Below are 21,939 nucleotides of genomic sequence, written 5' to 3' on the forward strand. Positions count from 1 at the left end.
CCTCCTGCACCTACACCTTAGCCCTTTCATGGCGTCTGATGTGGCTTTTTAAACCAGACAGTGTTTTGAAAAAACACCCACACAGATTGCACCTCTGATTTGCACTACCAATACCTGCAAGTAAGTTCTGCTCATTGTGGATCCTAACATGTCTTTTAAGACCCCCATTGGATTTGCAAACCCTCTGGCACACACCACATTCAAACGTGTGCACAGACATATAATCAGAATAGCTGGGTGAGGTTTGTTTTCCATGGGTTCGCAGTCATACATTGGTGAACCCATGGAAAACAAACACACACATACATATATACAAATATGTATGACACTAATACAAGGATAACGGTTAAAATTCAAATATGCATTTTTTTTTCTCCTCCATAAACATACCGCACATAGATGTATCTACACACACTCATACGCCCATGCATGCACATACTCATAGTCACATACACAACGCACAACACATACATACATGTGCACACACACATCAAACTATATACGCTCATACGGTTATATATAATAACATATATGTATGTATTATGCATCTCAACATGTATGTATGGAAAGGAATTCCACGTGTAAAAGAGAAAGAAGGGTGACTATAGAGGTGTACTCCCGTGTGGAATCTGGATGTCACCCCACTCGGATTTACAGTTGAGAGAGGGTTTGTACTCCTGTATACAGACAGCTTCCGTGACCTGTCTCAGCAATGCATCAGTGGGATGTTTGGACAAGATGTTTAATTTAAGACTCCCTAAGGAGCCCTCGTGGCAGTCTACAGCATGCTGATAGAAGATGGAATTGGGTTTCTTTTCAATGTAGTTGTCCAGGTGTTCTTTGAACCTATCATTGATACTCCTAGAGGTCTCACCAATGTATGACTCTGGGTTAGTCGCGCAAGCTCCTTCTTGGCACTTAATTTGGTATACAGTGTTCTTGGTTTTGCAGTTCACGTGTGGGTTTGTAGAACATACTGCACAATTATTTTGACAGATGATTCTATCAAACAGATATGATTTACATAACTCAGATTTGATAGTCCTACCTGTCTTTTCTACAACTTTGATCTTAAGGCCAGTTGCGTGCAGGATTTTCTTGAATGCCTTACTTAATATGCTCTTCGGTGTAGCATCAACAAACATCACACTGTGAAACTTCTTGTTATCATACCAAGTGTCGGTCTTATTTCTTTTGTTGGCGTCCCTCTCTAACCTATTCCAGAACTTGTTGCGGTATAGGGGGCATGTACCGTTTTCATCATCTCTTAGGATGCGTTCGAATTTTGTTTTTGCTCCATTGTACACCCTGATTCTATCATGTTGTGTGTATCCGGAACGTTGCATTCAGAATATATAGTGCTGGATGTGTTGTTGTCGTTCCTGTGGTTGGTATAGTGGGGGTACATTCCTCATTACTCTAACTAAGTCTGTTACGAGGATGTTGATCTTGGCAGTATATATATATGTAAATATGTATATATATATATATGTAAATATATATATATATATATATATATATATATATCATCATCATCATCATCATCGTTTAATGTCCGCTTTCCATGCTAGCATGGGTTGGACGATTTGACTGAGGACTGGTGAAACCGGATGGCAACACCAGGCTCCAGTCTAATTTGGCAGAGTTTCTACAGCTGGATGCCCTTCCTAACGCCAACCACTCAGAGAGTGTAGTGGGTGCTTTTACGTGTCACCCGCACGAAAACGGCCACGCTCGAAATGGTGTCTTTTATGTGCCACCCGTACAAACCAGTCCAGGGGCACTGGCAACGATCTCGCTCGAAAATCCTACGGGAGCCAGTCAGGCGGTACTGGCAACGGCCACGCTCAAAATGGTGCATCTCATGTGCCACCCGCACAAGAACCAGTCCAAGGGCACTGGCAACGATCTTACTTGGCTTGCCGGGTCTTCTCACGCACAGCACATTTCCAAAGGTCTCGGTCAGTAGTCATCGCCTCGGTGAGGCCCAATGTACGAAGGTCTTGCCTCACCACCTCAGCCCAGGTCTTCCTGGGCCTACCTCTTCCACGGGTTCCCTCAACTGTTAGGGTGTGGCACTTTTTCACGCAGCTATCCTCATCCATTCTCACCACATGTCCATACCAGCGCAATCGTCTCTCTTGCACGCCACAACTAATGCTTCTAATGTTCAGCTTTTCTCTCAAGATACTTACACTCTGACGGGTATTCACATTGACATTACACATCCAACGGAGCATACTGGCTTCATTCCTTGCGAGCTTACGTATGTCCTCAGCAGTTACAGCCCATGTTTCACTGCCATGTAGCATGGCTGTTCGTACGCATGCGTCATACAGTCTGCCTTTTACTCTGAGTGAGAGTCCCTTTGTCGCCAGCAGGGGTGAGAGCTCTCTAAACTTTGCCCAGGCTATTCTTATTCTAGCAGCTACACTTTCAGCGCACCCACCCCCACTACTAATTTGGTCGCCCAGATAGCGGAAGCTATCGACTACCTCTAGTTTTTCACCCTGGAATGAGATAGAAGTTGTTTCGTGTTTGTTTACAGTCTTTATTGCACCTGAACATCTGCCACAAACAAAAACTAACTTGCTAGTTAACCTGCCTTTGATGTTGCTGCACCTCTTATGTGTCCATAGCTTGCACCGGGTACATCTTATAGAGTTACTACCTACTCCTTTTCTACATACTGAGCAGGGCCATCTACCTGAAGGGGTTTGTGTTTTATCTACCTTCCTACTTATTAGGATTTTGGTTTTAGCTAGGTTGACTCTAAGGCCCTTCAGTTCTAGACCTTGCTTCCACACCTGAAACTTCTCCTCTAGTTCTGATAGTGACTCCGCAATTAGGGCAAGGTCATCAGCATAGAGGAGCTCCCAGGGGCAACCTGTCTTGAACTCCTCTGTGATTGCCTGGAGGACTATGATAAATAAGAGGGGGCTGAGGACGGAACCTTGGTGGACCCCTATCTCTACCCGGAATTCATTGCTGTACTCATTTCCAACCCTCACCTTACTGGCAGCATCTCTGTACATGGCTCGCACAGCTCTCACTAACCATTCTTCTATCCCAAGTTTCCTCATTGACCACCAGATAAGGGATCGGGGGACCCTGTCAAAGGCTTTCTCCATGTCAACGAAAGCCAGGTACAGAGGTTTATCCTTAGCTAGGTATTTCTCCTGCAACTGTCTCACTAGAAATAAGGCATCAGTAGTGCTTTTACCTGGCACGAACCCAAACTGCATCTCATCTAAATTGATTCGCTCCCTAATTAGTTGGGCTATGACCCTCTCTGTAACTTTTATAACCTGATCTAACAGCTTGATGCCTCTGTAATTATTTGTATCTAAAGCGCACCTTTACCTTTGTAGCAGTTGACTATGATGCTGCTACACCAGTCATTGGGTATGACTCCTTCGTGTATCACCTGGTTCGTAATACGGGTGACTAGGCTATAGCCAACACTGCCAGATATTTTGAGCATCTCTGCAGTGATTCCTGATGGGCCGGGGGCTTTCCCGGTCTTCATACTCTTAATTGCTTTATCTACCCTGGTACTATCAACTCGGATAGCTGGTCCCTCTATTGGGTCGACATACGGCAGGCTCTCTTTCTCCCATTCATTCTCTTTATTAAGCAATCTATCGTAGTGGCATCTCCGGACCTCTTTCTTTGCATCCTCATTTAATGCAAGCGTACCATCATCCATGCGAACACATTTCTCTCCTACAACATCACTATTCTCTCTCCTACAGTGATGTAAATATATATATATATATATGTAAATATCTAAATTTTCAGTATGTTGGAGAAGCAACTCAATGCAAATCCCTGTATATTTATGATGATAAATAGTTTTACCGATAAAGGTTTTTTCATACTGAACTACTTGGCAAAATTGTTAATTATTAATTGACGATTCCCTGCCCTTATTCTTGTAAATATATATATATATATATATATATATATATATATATGTAAATATATATATATATATATATATATATATATATGTAAATATATATATATATATATATATATATATGTAAATATATATATATATATATATATATATATATATATATGTAAATATATATATATATATATATATATATATATATATATGTAAATATAATATATATATATATATGTAAATATAATATATATATGTAAATATATATATATATATGTAAATATATATATATAAGCAATTAATATACATACCATTGTTCTTCAATTTCCTTATATTTGAATCAAACAAGAAGAGAGAATAGGGACGGAATTTGGTTAGTCTGTGACTGAAAGTATCACCTTTCTCTTTAAAGTGGAATAATTACTTAAAACCTTAGCAGTCTGATCCTTGGAAGTCTGATCCTTTGAACACTGATGCTTAGAACCCTGATCCTTAGAAGTCTGATCCTTAGAACACTGATGCTTAGAACCCTGATCCTTAGAAGTCTGATCCTTAGAACACTGATGCTTAGAACCCTGATCCTTAAGAATCTGATCGTCTATCTTAGCCACTTGTGAATTTATTTGTTTTAGATAATGAGATGTCACACTTTTCGGATCTTGTTCAAAACGGGGGCACCAGTTTTCATTTATGTTTTACGTAGTGTTTTTGGTACGGAAAGACTTTCAAACTTCGTATACTTATCTATTTTGTGTTATAGAACAGAAAAAAAATTTTGTATTCGGATTTATTTCATGTAAAAAATTGTCTTATTTCGATAATTTCAACCAATCACTGACAAGTATTCAGCTGTTTATACTTACTCCTTTGGCACTTTAAGCGGTGTAAAGCGTATTTAATCTCCATTACTTCTGACATTTTGCAGAGGCAACACACGTCTTTTTCTTGTGCTAAGGAGGATATATTAATTTTTCCATCGAGATTTTGTTTGCTGTTGCGGTGTGAGTTCGTGTCTGTCTAACTCTCTGTATTGTACAACTGTTTAAATAACTGTTGGTATACAGTTATTTTCGCCCTACGGGGCGAAAAAATTCCATGTAAAAAACTTTACTTGTGTTTGTCTTTTGACAAATATGGCTACTCTAATTGTAGCGGAAAGTGTCCTTCCCATGGAGGAAGAAAGAGTATGTAAAAGTGTTTCCAAAGGAAAACCAAGTTTTGCACAGGCCGTTGGAGGTGACTCCATTGAAATAAAAATGTCAAAAGAAAGTCTGTATACATACCGGAAATATGTACAAAAGGTGGATGGTGAAACGAAGCTAATTCCACCACCCGAGGCAGTCAACGCAATTAAGGAAAAAATTGTGGTATACAAGGTATTCAACATTAAGGAAAAAAAAAATTGCAGAGGCGCGTAATGAACTGGTGGAGCTGTGTTTGGCGCCAATTTGGTCGAAAGTCATTCATGTAAACCGCGGTACAAGAAGTGCAACTATCGAAGTTCACTTCGAGTCGGCGGAAGTGGCAAAGGGGGTTCGACAGAAACCTTGAAAACAGAACTAATTATGCTGCTGCCCACTTACATGGGAAAACGAACAGCACATGTAACTGTAGAAGACATACCATATAGGTATGACGTAATGTGGGCGGCAGCGGCCGTAATCTTCGACGTGGAAGAAAATATAGAAATTTTAAGCACAAGGAGAAGGAAAGCAACCGGTTGGAAAGGTCAGGCGCTTGAGATGATTGTCCAAGCGGAGAACAATACTCTGGAAAATTTGCCCGACAGGGTGTCTGTGGGGGAGGGACATACCATTCGCGTGTCAGTTGAGGGACGGAGACCCAGATGTTTCAAGTGTGGACAGAAGGGTCACGTTCGCTCAGCTTGCACAAAAAATAAACAAAACACCATTAAAGCGAGTGGCGACGCTCCTGCGAAAGTGGACGAGGGAAGAAGAGAGTCAACAGTCACAGTTGCAGTGGAAAGCAGCAGGAGCGAGTAAGCGTGAGGACGTCTGAGAAAATGGTGACGGAGGAGGAAAACGAACCAACACAAACGGCATTTAAAACTGTTACAAACAAAAGGAAGACGCAATCCACTCCAGACTCCCCTCCCCAAACACACAAAAAAAAACCTCCCACACCTATCCCGCTGGTACAACACTCATAGGGCAGAATTTTAAGACCCCCACTAACCCTGTTTTGAAAGGTTGTAAAAAAAACGACAGGATAGTAGCCATAAACATGAAGAACGAGAAGGTGGTAAAATACACAAAGGCCCACCCTCGCATAAAGTTCTTCAAAAGTGGTACGGAGGACGATAAATACCGCTACGCGAGGGTGGCCGAAGAGGATTATAAAGAAAGACTATTTCAAGAACATGTTTTAAACAAATTTATAATAGACGTCTCCAATGACGTCAAGGAAGGCAGATTGATTGTCAGCCCGGCAGCCACCCCAACCCAGAGCCCGGTGGCAACCCCGAAAAAGGGCCCAGTAGAAGCGGAAGGAGTAGGGGAGGATGGCAAACAAAAAGTGCCATGCTCCCTCTCACAACCGTAAGTGCTTACTTTTACCCTTATTTTTTCCGATGATTAAGTTGGGTAGTTTAAATGTGCGTGGAATGAGGTCGAAATGGAAACAAGCTTGTTTTCTGGACGACCTCATTTCACATAGAATAGATGTGGCTGTGATCACCGAGTCCAAGTTGGAAGGACCTGGGGCGTTCTCACCCCTCCTCAATGGCTACGAGAAATTTATTTCGCCGAGCCGGAGGGGAGGTGCAGGCGTGGTGGTTCTTTTTAAGGAGGACTTGGAGTTACAGATTCGTACTGTCTTTCTGGACCCAGAAGGTAGGCTGGTCGTCCTAGATGTGACACATGAAAGTAAGCAGTCCTTCAGGTTGGTGGCTGCCTATGCTCCTAACGGACAGGGGCGGTCGGATTTTTTTCGGAACCTGGAGTACTTTCTATTGATGTCTAAAACCATAGTTTTGCTAGGGGACTTCAACACTATTCTCGATGCGCGCGTCGATAGTGTAGGCACCACTGATAGGAAAGGGAATCCTTGCCTCAAGGGTCTACTAGAGAGCGTTCCACAGTGGACGTGGAGTAATAACGACGGCTCACTCAGATCGTACATAGACAGAATTTTTGTTAGGGAAAGAGATAAGAATAGTTTTAGCTGTCCACATTTTTGTATTGTGCCTTACTCGGATCATAAACTTGTGACGTGTGAGGTACATATAGATAAGTGTCATAAACAGGGACCCGGGTATTGGAAAATGAACAAGTCTATTTTGACTTGTTTAACTTTTCGTACCCGGATTAAGGAGTTAGTGCAGAGGGCATTATGTGGCACCATCATTAATAATAGATGGTGGCACGCCCTCAAGAGAGCCATCCGTCTTGAGTCCATTAGATTTAGCAATCAGCTAAGTTTAGACAGGAATAGAATAGAGGGTGACTTAGTCAAGAGTCTAGATGAGGCAATGGAAGCTGGCTCCGCATCCAAAGTGACAGCAGCGAGAACAGTCTTGTACCGACACCTCAATGCCAAACACGAAGCGTGCCGAGTCAGAGCTAAAGTACGCGCTGGGAAACGAGAAGGTATCAACGTAGCCAGATGGGCTCGTCATGTGGAGAGTCAGAAGGGCAAGAAGTCCTGCATTAAGTCTTTAACTGACGAGCAGGGGCGCAGGGTCTATGGACAGGAGGAGATGCAAAAGGCACTTCACCAGCATTTCGCTCGGGTGTTCGGGGAGAGCGGTCCGCTTGAGCGCTGGGAGCCCTTAAGGGATTTCCTAGCTGGCGGGCCTCGACTCTCGGCGCGTGAGACGGAATGCTGTGAGGGCCCGATCACTCCCGCGGAGGTAAGAGAGGTGCTGGCCGGATGCGTCGCGGAAAAGGCTCCGGGACTGGATGGTCTGCCCTATGAGTTCTATCGTTTAATGCCGGACTTGTTTGGGGAGGTCCTGGCAGGCGTCTATACAAACTGGCAGCAGAATGGGAGGATTCCCAGTTCTGTAAGCCGGGGAGTTGTGACGCTGATCCAGAAGGACCCAAGCAAGGGGGATAGCATTAGACAGGGTTGGGAAATTAACCGGTAAAGGAGGGGCATTGGTCCACTTAGACCAAAGTAAAGCTTTCGATAGGGTAGACCATCGGTACCTGGGGGCTGTCCTTGAAGCAGCTGGGCTGAGCCCAGGCTTTCGCGGGTGGATCTCCGCTATGTACAGCGGCATCAAGTCCACCGTCCAGATAAACGGTTACCTAACGGAGCCGTTTTCGGTCATGCGGTCTGTTCGTCAGGGGTGTCCCCTATCCCCGGTCCTGTACGTCTTGGCCCTGGAGCCATTGTTGCGGAGGCTGGAGAAGTTGGGTGACATCCCTAATGAGATTGGATGCGGTAAGTTCACTACTGCTTATGCGCACCACGTCACTCTCATCGTGTCTAAAGAAGCACAACTACCTCGTGTAGAAGAGGCTCTCCGAAGATACGAAGCGGTGGCAGGAGCAAAAGTTAACAAGGACAAGTCCATCGGTTTGCGCCTCGGCACCTGGAGGAACAAGCCGTTATCGTCCAGTGTCGTTGGACACTGGACAGATGGTCCTGTTAAGTTGCTTGGAGTCTGGTTTGGTTCAGACTCCCAGACGGAGAAGAATTGGAGCGAGGTAGTGAACAAGGTGGAGGCCATAGTTTGGAAGTGGTCCGAAAGGTTTCTGTCCTTGAAGGGTAGAGTGGAGGTGGTGCAGGTGTTTATAGCATCTGTAATCACCTACCGCCTGTCCGTTGTGCCTTGCCCTGATTGTTGGCTAAACAAGCTGGTAAGACTCCTCTTCCACTTTTTGTGGAGGGGGGGAAAGCCATTTGTGAGGCGCTCCGTGTGCTGCCAGGAACCGCTAAAGGGTGGTTTGGGGATGCCCTGGCTAATGATGCGCAGACATGCGTTGAGGCTGAGACATCTCTGGTGCCACCTGGAGGGTGATAAGGTGTGGAGTCCGTTGGCGGAGGAGTTCTTGCCGCGACCGGCCTCGCTGGAAAGATTTAAACCCGGTCTCATTAAAAGACGTAATTTGACTTTATGGCAGAAGGAGTGCCGTCAGGCACTCTGGTTTATCCACAAGACGTCCTAGGAGAGGCTCTGGGAATACCACCTCGGTGTTCTACAGAGGGCTAGTGGAGGGCAAAAACGATGACGTCCTAGGAGAGGCTCTGGGGTTCGACGAGAACCAACTTACTGCACTGTTTAGTAAAACCTTCAAGTCGGAGTACATGGATAATTTCCAAAAATCTCTGACTTGGCAGTGTTACAGGAATGCTCTACCTGTTCGCGAGAAGTTATCCAGGCATGGTTTAGCAGTGCCACCGACATGTCCAAGATGCGAGCGGGACAGTGAAACTGTTCTACACGCTTTTGTACATTGTCGGCAGCTCTCCAGCTTGATAATTTATGTAGAACACGTGTTGTCGCATCTGGGACGAGTACAGCTGTCGGCTGGGTCTATGATAAAGATGATACCGCCAACTGGACTCTCAAAGGAAGGTGAGGCTTGCTTTTTCTGTACGGTAGCAGTATTGAAAGAGTGCATATGGAGGACAAGAATGGAAGGTTTGGGGACAGGGTCCTACATGTCCGGCCTGGATTGCTGAATTACTTCAAATACCATCTGAAGAGCAAGATAGGGCTGGAAAAGAGAACCCTGTCAGCCAGAGTATATGAGCAGAGATGGAAGGAAGTGGTGAAAAAGGTGGGTGTAAGTCACCCAAACTAATCATCGAAAATAATAAAAGGCAAGCTGTAAAAAAAACGACAGGATAGTAGCCATAAACATGAAGAACGAGAAGGTGGTAAAATACACAAAGGCCCACCCTCGCATAAAGTTCTTCAAAAGTGGTACGGAGGACGATAAATACCGCTACGCGAGGGTGGCCGAAGAGGATTATAAAGAAAGACTATTTCAAGAACATGTTTTAAACAAATTTATTATAGGCTGCCGGGTTGAAAAACCCAATCTTTTTGTTATTTTATATACGTGTTTAGGTATATGCGTGTGTATGTGTAGGTATGGATGTGTGTGTATGTATGTATATGTATGTGTATATATATGTGTGTATATGTGTATGTATGTATATATATATGTGTGTATATGTGTGTATATATATATATATATATATATATATATATATATATATATATATATGTATATATGTGTGTATGGATGTGTGTGTGTATACGCATATATATGCCTGTATAATTGAAAGAGGAAAAAAAAAAAAAGTCAATGAACATATATTGTACATATTAAGACTATCGTAATTTTTAAAAAATAATATCATAGAACTCGCACATCTTGTTCATTTGTTTGTCCTGTATTGTACCCGTCTGTGTTTTCGATCCTTCGTGATCATAATAAAAATATTCAGAGGCAACACACGTGTGTTCGTTTTCCCTAACCCTAACCGACTTGCTCCTTCCCTCAAAAACCATGCCTTGTGCCTATAATAGAAAGGTTTATTAGCTACTGCCAATGCGCTTCAGCCATTTTTTGACAAGGAAATAATAATTTTATCACCGCCGAGAATCGTTTCTTTACGTAGTCAGCACTTAATTTTTACGTCTGAATGGACGTCAGTGATTGGTTGAAATTACAGAAATACGACAACTTTAACATGAAATAACTTGCGATGTACGTTTTTTTGTTAAGAAGACTAAGAGAAAAAGATGTTTTATATGACACATTCTACCAGTGTCCCAAGTTTCAAAGTGTTTCGTTAAGAAAATACTGGTGCCCCCGTTTTGAACAAGATCCGCCTTGCTTTCTGGAATGGTGACAAAAGTAACACGAAGGTCTGCAACATGGAAATATTGCTTGACATCTTCTTTTTCAGAATTAGTTTCACGAACGTTGATGTCTTTCGTGGAATTATTCTCATCAGGTTTAATTTGACAAGTATTTATATAAACGAGTTTTGGTTTGTCTTTAAGCTAAGGTATTCTTTTTAAGAATTGTATTAATAGTGGAATAAGATAATTCCTTACCATCAGTTCCAACAATATTCCCTAAAACCCCATAACGAGACAATCTTCACAGGCTGTACTTTCTGCAGCTTCTTTTAGAATTATGTCTTCCATTTACTCGGCCGTTTTATTAGAATAAAGTTGAACATCGAAATTGAAAGCAGTGAAAAGTTTCGTAATACCCTCCACATCCTTGTCGCTTCCGAACCTTTCATTGTATGCCTGCTCATCGTCAAATTTCCCATTATTTATTAATATAACACGACCATGTGGTTTGAATTTCATCGGGTAGACTGTCTGTTCGTCTAAAAGATCAAATATCTTAATATGTTTCGACTTTTCCAAGGCTGACATCAATTTATCTGAAACCTTCGGAAGTTTCTTAAATATATAATCATGTAACTTTCGTATTTGGTCGTCAGGATTACTTTTTGACATTATTTCATTTCTATGTCCCTCAATCAATAAACCATTGGATAAAGCTTCATCTAAAAACGATTTGATATCGTTCATGTGTTGAACAAAATCAACTCGGATTTGCATAAATTGTTGCTTAGAAATATGATGTACTTGTTCAGTGCTCATGTTTATATAAAATTATGAGTATTAAAACAATATAAATCTGTAAAAAAATATCAATTTTTTCCGGGAATAAAAAGCCTAAGTCAACCGTTTCACTTCCTGGTTTGCAAAGGCAAAAACGATCGGTGTAATGAAATTTCATTAAATCTGACAATTATGTTTATATAGAGATACACATATGAATATGAATATACGTATGTAATGATCTGAGATCTTTCTAGTCTGGTTCGCTTCGTTTAAGCCATCACGACCAAGGCCATGCTGGAGCAAAAGCCGCTAATATAGTGTATAGCAACTTGGATTTTTTTACTGTAGAGGCGTTAGACTGCTATAGTTACCTCCCTTGCATTTGACCAGAATATAATGGATTCCAGTTCGTTTTCAATCGCATAAAACAACAGCAACTTCTCAAGGAATTAAAAAGAAATTTCGTTTGTATTTATAAAATAAAAGAAAGTTCTGCAGAGAATGGTGTCTGATAAGTCTTTAAATTGTTGGTTTTGTGCCGAAATCAGAAATATTTATTAGTCAGGTGAAGAGGAATAATAGGACAGATTACGTTGTGGATAGGGGCGAATTTGTAAAGGTTTAACGTACCTACCATTGTTGTTCGATTTCTTTATGTTTTAATGAAAGAAATAGAAGAGAATAGGGACGGAATGTGGTTAATCTGTGGCTCGAAGTATCACTTTTTTCTTCAAGGTGGAATAACAACTTGAAACCTGATCCTCAGAAATCTTATTGCTTTCCTTAGAAACTTGTGAATTTATATCAGGTGATAATGATGAGATGTCACATTTTTCTTTGTTCCTTTCATAAACAGTGAGTAAACTTTTGATGAAAACAGAACCACTTTCCTCAGTTCGGAAAGCTAGGTTTTCTGGAACAGTGGCAAAAGTAACATATAGATCTGGAACGTTGAAATATTGCTTCACGTCTTCCTTTTCTGAATTAGTTTCACATTCCGCGTCATCTTTGACTTGACAAGTATTTTTATTAGTTAAACAAGCGTCGGTATCTTTCGTGACATTAATCTTATTAGGTTTAATTTGACAAGTATTTATATAAATGAGTTTTGGTTTGTCTTTCAGCTGAGAACTCTCCTTTAGAATTGTATTAATAGTGGAATAAGATAATTCCTTACCATCAGTTCCAATAATATTCCCTATAACACCATGTGACATCAAGAACATAACAAAACAATCTTCACCTGATGTACTTTTTGAAGCTGCTTCTTCAATTATTATTTTCATTTCTTTCGCTGTTTTATTAGGATGAGGATGAGGATGAACATCGAAATTGAAATCAGTGAAAAGTTTCGTAATACCCTCCACATCCTTTTCGCTTCCGAGCCTCTCCGGATACTTCGCATCGTCAAATTTCACATTATTTATTAATATAACACGACCATGTGGTTTGAACTTCATCGGGTAGACTGTCTGTTCGTCTAAAAGATCAAATATCTTAATATGTTTCGACTTTTCCAAGGCTGACATCAATTTATCTGAAACCTTCGGAAGTTTCTTAAATATATAATCATGTAACTTTCGTATTTGGTCGTCAGGATTACTTTTTGACATTATTTCATTTCTATGTCCCTCAATCAATAAACCATTGGATAAAGCTTCATCTAAAAACGATTTGATATCGTCCATGTGTTGAACAAAATCAACTCGGATTTGCATAAATTGTTGCTTAGAAATATGATGTACTTGTTCAGTGCTCATGTTTATATAAAATTATGAGTATTAAAAGAATATAAATCTGTAAAAAAATATCAATTTTTTCCGGGAATAAAAAGCCTAACAGTCAACCGTTTCACTTCCTGGTTTGCAAAGGCAAAAACGATCGGTGTAATGAAATTTCATTAAATCTGACAATTATATTTATATAGAGATACACATATAAATATGAATATACGTATGTAATGATCTGAGATCTTTCTAGTCTGGTTCGCTTCGTTTAAGCCATCACGACCAAGGCCATGCTGGAGCAAAAGCCGCTAATATAGTGTATAGCAACTTGGATTTTTTTACTGTAGAGGCGTTAGACTGCTATAGTTACCTCCCTTGCATCTGACCAGAATATAATGGATTCCAGTTCGTTTTCAATCGCATAAAACAACAGCAACTTCTCAAGGAATTAAAAAGAAATTTCGTTTGTATTTATAAAATAAAAGAAAGTTCTGCAGAGAATGGTGTCTGATAAGTCTTTAAATTGTTGGTTTTGTGCCGAAATCAGAAATATTTATTAGTCAGGTGAAGAGGAATAATAGGACAGATTACGTTGTGGATAGGGGCGAATTTGTAAAGGTTTAACGTACCTACCATTGTTGTTCGATTTCTTTATGTTTTAATGAAAGAAATAGAAGAGAATAGGGACGGAATGTGGTTAATCTGTGGCTCGAAGTATCACTTTTTTCTTCAAGGTGGAATAACAACTTGAAACCTGATCCTCAGAAATCTTATTGCTTTCCTTAGAAACTTGTGAATTTATATCAGGTGATAATGATGAGATGTCACATTTTTCTTTGTTCCTTTCATAAACAGTGAGTAAACTTTTGATGAAAACAGAACCACTTTCCTCAGTTCGGAAAGCTAGGTTTTCTGGAACAGTGGCAAAAGTAACATATAGATCTGGAACGTTGAAATATTGCTTCACGTCTTCCTTTTCTGAATTAGTTTCACATTCCGCGTCATCTTTGACTTGACAAGTATTTTTATTAGTTAAACAAGCGTCGGTATCTTTCGTGACATTAATCTTATTAGGTTTAATTTGACAAGTATTTATATAAATGAGTTTTGGTTTGTCTTTCAGCTGAGAACTCTCCTTTAGAATTGTATTAATAGTGGAATAAGATAATTCCTTACCATCAGTTCCAATAATATTCCCTATAACACCATGTGACATCAAGAACATAACAAAACAATCTTCACCTGATGTACTTTTTGAAGCTGCTTCTTCAATTATTATTTTCATTTCTTTCGCTGTTTTATTAGGATGAGGATGAGGATGAACATCGAAATTGAAATCAGTGAAAAGTTTCGTAATACCCTCCACATCCTTTTCGCTTCCGAGCCTCTCCGGATACTTCGCATCGTCAAATTTCACATTATTTATTAATATAACACGACCATGTGGTTTGAACTTCATCGGGTAGACTGTCTGTTCGTCTAAAAGATCAAATATCTTAATATGTTTCGACTTTTCCAAGGCTGACATCAATTTATCTGAAACCTTCGGAAGTTTCTTAAATATATAATCATGTAACTTTCGTATTTGGTCGTCAGGATTACTTTTTGACATTATTTCATTTCTATGTCCCTCAATCAATAAACCATTGGATAAAGCTTCATCTAAAAACGATTTGATATCGTCCATGTGTTGAACAAAATCAACTCGGATTTGCATAAATTGTTGCTTAGAAATATGATGTACTTGTTCAGTGCTCATGTTTATATAAAATTATGAGTATTAAAAGAATATAAATCTGTAAAAAAATATCAATTTTTTCCGGGAATAAAAAGCCTAACAGTCAACCGTTTCACTTCCTGGTTTGCAAAGGCAAAAACGATCGGTGTAATGAAATTTCATTAAATCTGACAATTATGTTTATATAGAGATACACATATAAATATGAATATACGTATGTAATGATCTGAGATCTTTCTAGTCTGGTTCGCTTCGTTTAAGCCATCACGACCAAGGCCATGTTGGAGCAAAAGCCGCTAATATAGTGTATAGCAACTTGGATTTTTTTACTGTAGAGGCGTTAGACTGCTATAGTTACCTCCCTTGCATCTGACCAGAATATAATGGATTCCAGTTCGTTTTCAATCGCATAAAACAACAGCAACTTCTCAAGGAATTAAAAAGAAATTTCGTTTGTATTTATAAAATAAAAGAAAGTTCTGCAGAGAATGGTGTCTGATAAGTCTTTAAATTGTTGGTTTTGTGCCGAAATCAGAAATATTTATTAGTCAGGTGAAGAGGAATAATAGGACAGATTACGTTGTGGATAGGGGCGAATTTGTAAAGGTTTAACGTACCTACCATTGTTGTTCAATTTCTTTATGTTTTAATGAAAGAAATAGAAGAGAATAGGGACGGAATGTGGTTAATCTGTGGCTCGAAGTATCACTTTTTTCTTCAAGGTGGAATAACAACTTGAAACCTGATCCTCAGAAATCTTATTGCTTTCCTTAGAAACTTGTGAATTTATATCAGGTGATAATGATGAGATGTCACATTTTTCTTTGTTCCTTTCATAAACAGTGAGTAAACTTTTGATGAAAACAGAACCACTTTCCTCAGTTCGGAAAGCTAGGTTTTCTGGAACAGTGGCAAAAGTAACATATAGATCTGGAACGTTGAAATATTGCTTCACGTCTTCCTTTTCTGAATTAGTTTCACATTCCGCGTCATCTTTGACTTGACAAGTATTTTTATTAGTTAAACAAGCGTCGGTATCTTTCGTGACATTAATCTTATTAGGTTTAATTTGACAAGTATTTATATAAATGAGTTTTGGTTTGTCTTTCAGCTGAGAACTCTCCTTTAGAATTGTATTAATAGTGGAATAAGATAATTCCTTACCATCAGTTCCAATAATATTCCCTATAACACCATGTGACATCAAGAACATAACTAAACAATCTTCACCTGATGTACTTTTTGAAGCTGCTTCTTCAATTATTATTTTCATTTCTTTCGCTGTTTTATTAGGATGAGGATGAGGATGAACATCGAAATTGAAATCAGTGAAAAGTTTCGTAATACCCTCCACATCCTTTTCGCTTCCGAGCCTCTCCGGATACTTCGCATCGTCAAATTTCACATTATTTATTAATATAACACGACCATGTGGTTTGAACTTCATCGGGTAGACTGTCTGTTCGTCTAAAAGATCAAATATCTTAATATGTTTCGACTTTTCCAAGGCTGACATCAATTTATCTGAAACCTTCGGAAGTTTCTTAAATATATAATCATGTAACTTTCGTATTTGGTCGTCAGGATTACTTTTTGACATTATTTCATTTCTATGTCCCTCAATCAATAAACCATTGGATAAAGCTTCATCTAAAAATGATTGGATATCGTCCACGTGTCTTACAAAATCAACTCGGATTTGCATAAATCGTTCCTTAGAAATATGATGTCCTTGTTCAGCACTCATGTTTGTATAAAATTCAAAATATTAAAACAATATAAATCAGTAAAAATTGTCAATTATTACCTGGAAAAGAAAAATGCAAAACAGTCCACCGTTTCTTGAAGATAAACGTATTGTGTAATGTTGTCTGACCAGTTGGAAGGCTTTATGAACTAAGCCTCGTTATTTACAAACACATTTATTACAATGGCTCTTGTTAAGTGTCCTTCAACCAATCAAATTCTCGGATCTATTTTAAAACGGGGGCCACATTTTTCATTAATGTTTTACGCAGTGTTTTTGGTACGGAAAGACTTTCAAACTTCGTATACTTATCTATTTTGTGTTATAGAACAGAAAAATATTTTTGTATTCGAATTTATTTCATGTAAAAAATTGTCTTATTTCGATAATTTCAACCAATCACTGACAAGTATTCAGTTGTTTATATTTACTCCTTTGGCTGATTAAGCGATGTAAAGCGTATTTAATCTCCATACCTTCGTTTTATTTGCTTTTTTCATTTTAAATTTGCTTTAACCCTAACCCTGACCCTAGGGTTAGGGTTAGGGTTAGAGTTAGGGTTAATTGTTTCAGAATCGTTTGTTTATGTAGTCGGCACTTAATGTATATCGGCTGAATGGACGTCAGTGATTGGTTGAAATTACAGAAATACGACAACTTTAACATGGAATAACTTATGGATTTCTTTTTTTTTTAAAGAAGACTAAGAGAAAAAGATGTTTTATATGACACATTCTACCAGTGTTCCAAGTTTCAAAGTGTTTTGTTAATGAAAAATGTGGCCCCCGTTTTAAAAAAGATCCAAATTCTCTTCGGATTTCTAGATAGTTTTCTTCCTGATGATGTAAATCGGAGTTATTTTTTCCCTTAGAAATCAACAGCAAAGAAATATGTAAAAGTATGTAGTTTCAGACATTCATTCACCTGAATACTTTTAGAAAATGTGCATTTAACATAGTTCTAACTGATCGTGTTACACTGAGATTATTTTATCTTCGTGAGTCAGCGAAATATGCGCCATTAAAATGAAGAGAAAGAAGGAAGTTATTTCTAACATATTTTATTTTCCTGTTAATTCGATGTTACCGTCAGAATACAAAAGGCTGTAGTAGTCGGCTGCTTTACAGTGTTGAGGGGGAAATAACAATGACATAATGAGCACACCTTTGATAATAACTGCGTCTGTTAAAAATACTCAGAGTGCGTCGTCTGAAAGCGAAAATGATTGTTCCCGAATATTCTGAGAGGATTCGTAGTTATACATGTTGGATTGTTGAATGTGGATCGGTATAGAATGGGAAATGAATTAGCTTATCTCTGTTAACCTGTATTTTAACTAAGAATGTTGATTTATAAGAACAGAATTTACCTAAGGTTGTTGGTTGACCTTGACAAATTTCTTAGTCCTAATGCCAAGAAGAATTGAAAGTGCCTGGAAGAAAAATCTAGGTTAGATTTTCGATTCCTGACAAAGAATCCAAGAAACGATTTGTTTCGTCACTCCTTGTCTCTGAGAGATTCTAAAATGAACGCTACCCAAATAGAAAACATGATGCATAATGTAAAGTCTACCGTTGTTAAGTGTGCGGGGAAGGGAAAGCGGAGAGTTCGTTTTTATAAACATACAGAAAATGCATGAGGTTCGAGTAGATGCGAGCATACACAGAAGGAAAGAAATAATTCAGGACAGGTAAGAGAAAAAAGAAAATACATACATGTGTGTGTGTGTGTGTAGGACGTTAGAAATGCGAGCACGTTATGGTGAAACAAAGTGCATAACCAAAGGAGGTCCTTTGTGAAGTGGATGGAAAAAAGAAGAGATTTCAATCAATTTGATAGGTGATTAAGAGGTGTCTAATGTTGTGTGTACCTGGCTCACCTGGAAAACTTGTGTTCACAACCACCAGATCCGGTCTTATATGCTCTAGCACCTGATCTGTTTGTATTGGGAAATCGTGTTACCACAACTTGTAGTGGTTTGAGGCAAGTTGAAGTCATTCGTTTGTGATATTGGCAATGGTTTCATCAACTCCATTGCAGATGCGGCACAGCGGATACACCTTTCTCATTCCTAAGGTTGACCCTCCAGTTCATGGCCAAAGTTTGGTCTCGCGCTGCCAGTATAGTACTCTCGGTATCGTTTTTATTTGTGTTCCTTTCATCAGCCAATCTCATTCTAATTATTCCTGAATGCTGGCTAGGCTGGGTGGAGGAGTTTGTCTCCCCCTTGCAAACATAAGGACACAGTAAATGTGTCAAGGCCGACAGGAAGCGGTCCAGCTTCCTAGGGCTAAACAGCAGTAGTATATTCCCTTATTGGGATTGTCACATTAAGTTGACAATATACAACAACTTTATATATATATGTATGTATGTATGTATATATATATATATGAATATTAGCAATAAATGGAGCAAAACACATATAAATAAAAGTTCCTTTAATTCCTACACATGTTTCAAAATATATGAGAGCTCTCCTCAAAAGAAGTAAGAGCAGCTGGAATTCCACATATATTCATCTTCAGGGAATCAACATATAAAAGCAAAACAAATGCGAAATGATGAGGTAACTTACAAGCTAAGATGTTACATGGCCAAGTGACCCTATAACATGTAACTTGCAAGACGCAAAGAAAATTTTAGGAAAATAAAAAAATAAGTGGAAATTTTAACGGTGAGTGTGTTAAATTTTAAGGCACGATAAGAAAATGACTCTCCCCAGACACAACAGACTATATATATATATATATATATATATATATATATATATATATGTGTGTGTGTGTGTATATATATATATACAAAAGGATTGATTCTTGAAGAGTCTACATACCTTCACTGTCATTTTTTTCTGCTATTTTGGTGATAAATTTTTGAGTTAGCTTACCAATTATTTTTGTTGGTAGTTAATTTATAATATATTGATATATATATATATATATATATATACCCCAGAAAATTTTGATATACCAATGGGATCGAGCGATTCGGCTGAGGTTACAAACCTAGTGGGGACTTACCTCTTATATTGCTTAAACAAAAAAATCCCTGAACTAAAAGGTGGTCTATATAGAGATGATGCTTTATTCATCATCCCTAGTAATAGCAAATCATTCATTGAGAGAATAAGAAAGAAAATTAGGAAATTTTAAAAAAGTTTTAACTTAGACATTACTTATGAATATGGTAATAAAATTGTAAATTTTTTTGAAACCACTCTCAACATAGAAACTAGATTATACCACCCATATAGAAAAGAAAATGAAACTACTAGATATGTAAGTAGATTATCCAATCATCCACCTAATGTATTAAATTCTTTAGTTAAAAGTATTTCTGAAAGAATTACTAAATTATCTTCCAACATTGATATATTTAATTCTAATTCTAGCTACTATAATATGGCCTTGTCTAAAGCTGGATATGCCCCCAAAATTGCTTTCCTTAACCCTGGTAGAACATCTCTTCTTGATACAGATAATAATAATAATAATAAGGATAATAGTACACATGGTAACAATAACAACAATAATAATGATAATAATAATAATAATCATAGGTGTTTTAACAGACCTAATAACTTAAGTAGTAATAGCAATGGACCAAATAGAAAGCAACCCTATTTACCTAAAAATCTAACTAATAAGAAAAGTAATAAAGTGCATTTTAATAGTAAACTATATGCTAACACTAGTAATAAACCTATGTTAGTAGACAGTAATGTTGAATCAAATGATAAAAATAGTAAACATCCCACAACTAAAAGAACTACTAATCACAATAATAATATATTGTTCTGGGAAATAATAGTAATCATAGCACACCCCATACCCACCCACACAATAAATTTAAGAGAAAAAATAAAAATTCTATCTGGTTAAATATACCCTTCAACTGTGCAATATCCACAAATATTTACAAAAAATTAATGAATATTTTACAAAAAAAATTTCCCTTCTTCCCACAGATACAGTAAAATCTTCTCCTGTCATACTATCAGAATTTCTTACTCTACCCTTCCTAATGTAGGTACAATCATAGCTAGGTTAAACAAAAAGAACATCAGGTCAGCTAGAATAAATGAAGTTAAGAATAGTGGTCATATGAATACACATAATAATCTAGCTAATACCAATAGTGATGCTACTAATAATTATACAAATAGAAGTGAAAATAACAATGGCGAAAGAAATTATGAAGATAGTAACAATATACTTAGTCCTACCAACCATAATTTCAACCAACAATTAGAATGTATCAGTAATGACGTTACGGTTTTAACTGAAGTTGATGATAGGCCCAACTCCAATAGAAATAATAGTGATCAAGGACCTAGTTCATATAATATCAATATGCCTAACGTGGAAAGAATAAGTCCAACTAATAGCACATCAAGATATGAATTAAATAATGATGGTAATAATCAATATATACCTAATAATAGAATTGAAGAATTGATAAATGATATTAGTGTAAATAATTGTAGTAATAATAATAATAATAATAGAGATATTAGAAATAATATAGGTGGGGTTGATAACCCCATCATGTGCAACAGTAGAAAAAAGTCCCATTGTCCTTTATTTGGATTTTGTTGCACCCGTAACGTAGTGTACAGATGCATCATTAGTACTAGAACAGAGAATTATATTTATATAGGATGTAGTATTAACCTGAAACAGAGAATATATAACCATAAGTCTTCGTTTAGACTTAGACATAAGGCAAATAGTATGGCAAGTAAAATTTGGGAGTTAAAAGATAATAGTATCAATTTTAGCCTTAAATGGGAAATTATAAGAAAAGCTCAACCTTATAGAAATAATAGATATGGATGTGAATTGTGTTCTATGGAAATATATGAAATTTTTAAACTTAGGAACAATCCTAATCTAATCAATAATAGATTAGACCTTAGGGTATCATGTGTACACTGCTCTACTCGCACTTTTAAATTTTTTAAAAAATAGGCCTTTTATTTAAGTAACTAAAGTTATCAGATTATAGTACTTTACTTCTATTATGGTCATCTAGGACTATCAATTAGCACATATTTATATTGGTAATTGAACCTTTATAACATATATTCCTGATCTCTCGCCTTAACATCTAATCTACTTAAATCAATCATCAGATTCCTGTATTGAATATCCTTGTTATTTCCTAACATCCTTTCTTTTTTCTGTCCCTTAAACCTTAGTAAACACATTATTATAAACTAATATAAATCCGATAATAATT

General features: G+C 37.8%; 3 protein-coding genes and 1 pseudogene across 3 annotated transcripts; all 4 read right to left on the reverse strand.

The window, feature by feature from the left end:
• Positions 1–9,882: 9,882 nt before the first annotated feature.
• On the reverse strand, positions 9,883–11,519 carry LOC149130976 (uncharacterized; annotated as a pseudogene).
• Positions 11,520–11,932: 413 nt separating this feature from the next.
• LOC149130977 (caspase-7-like) lies at positions 11,933–13,243 on the reverse strand. Its single transcript, XM_089342458.1, has one exon. It carries the CDS (start codon positions 13,241–13,243, stop codon positions 12,182–12,184), a length of 1,062 nt encoding a protein of 353 aa, XP_089198584.1. The 3' UTR covers positions 11,933–12,181.
• Positions 13,244–13,658: 415 nt separating this feature from the next.
• On the reverse strand, positions 13,659–15,237 carry LOC149130978 (caspase-7-like). The gene has a single exon (XM_089342457.1). It carries the CDS (start codon positions 14,967–14,969, stop codon positions 13,908–13,910), a length of 1,062 nt encoding a protein of 353 aa, XP_089198583.1. The 5' UTR covers positions 14,970–15,237; the 3' UTR covers positions 13,659–13,907.
• A 144-nt stretch (positions 15,238–15,381) lies between these two features.
• Positions 15,382–16,854, reverse strand: LOC149130979 (caspase-7-like). The gene has a single exon (XM_089342459.1). The coding sequence runs from the start codon at positions 16,693–16,695 to the stop codon at positions 15,634–15,636; it is 1,062 nt and encodes a 353-aa protein (XP_089198585.1). The 5' UTR covers positions 16,696–16,854; the 3' UTR covers positions 15,382–15,633.
• Positions 16,855–21,939: the final 5,085 nt, after the last annotated feature.

The sequence above is a fragment of the Octopus bimaculoides genome, chromosome 26 (genome assembly GCF_046866305.1).
Source record: "Octopus bimaculoides isolate indiv1 chromosome 26, ASM4686630v1, whole genome shotgun sequence".
Lineage (NCBI taxonomy): Eukaryota > Metazoa > Mollusca > Cephalopoda > Octopoda > Octopodidae > Octopus > Octopus bimaculoides.

Bases quoted from the DNA above. Each gene is read 5' to 3' on its own strand.
- LOC149130978 (XM_089342457.1), bottom strand. From the start codon at position 14,969: ATGAGCACTGAACAAGTACATCATATTTCTAAGCAACAATTTATGCAA.
- LOC149130977 (XM_089342458.1), bottom strand. From the start codon at position 13,243: ATGAGCACTGAACAAGTACATCATATTTCTAAGCAACAATTTATGCAA.
- LOC149130979 (XM_089342459.1), bottom strand. From the start codon at position 16,695: ATGAGTGCTGAACAAGGACATCATATTTCTAAGGAACGATTTATGCAA.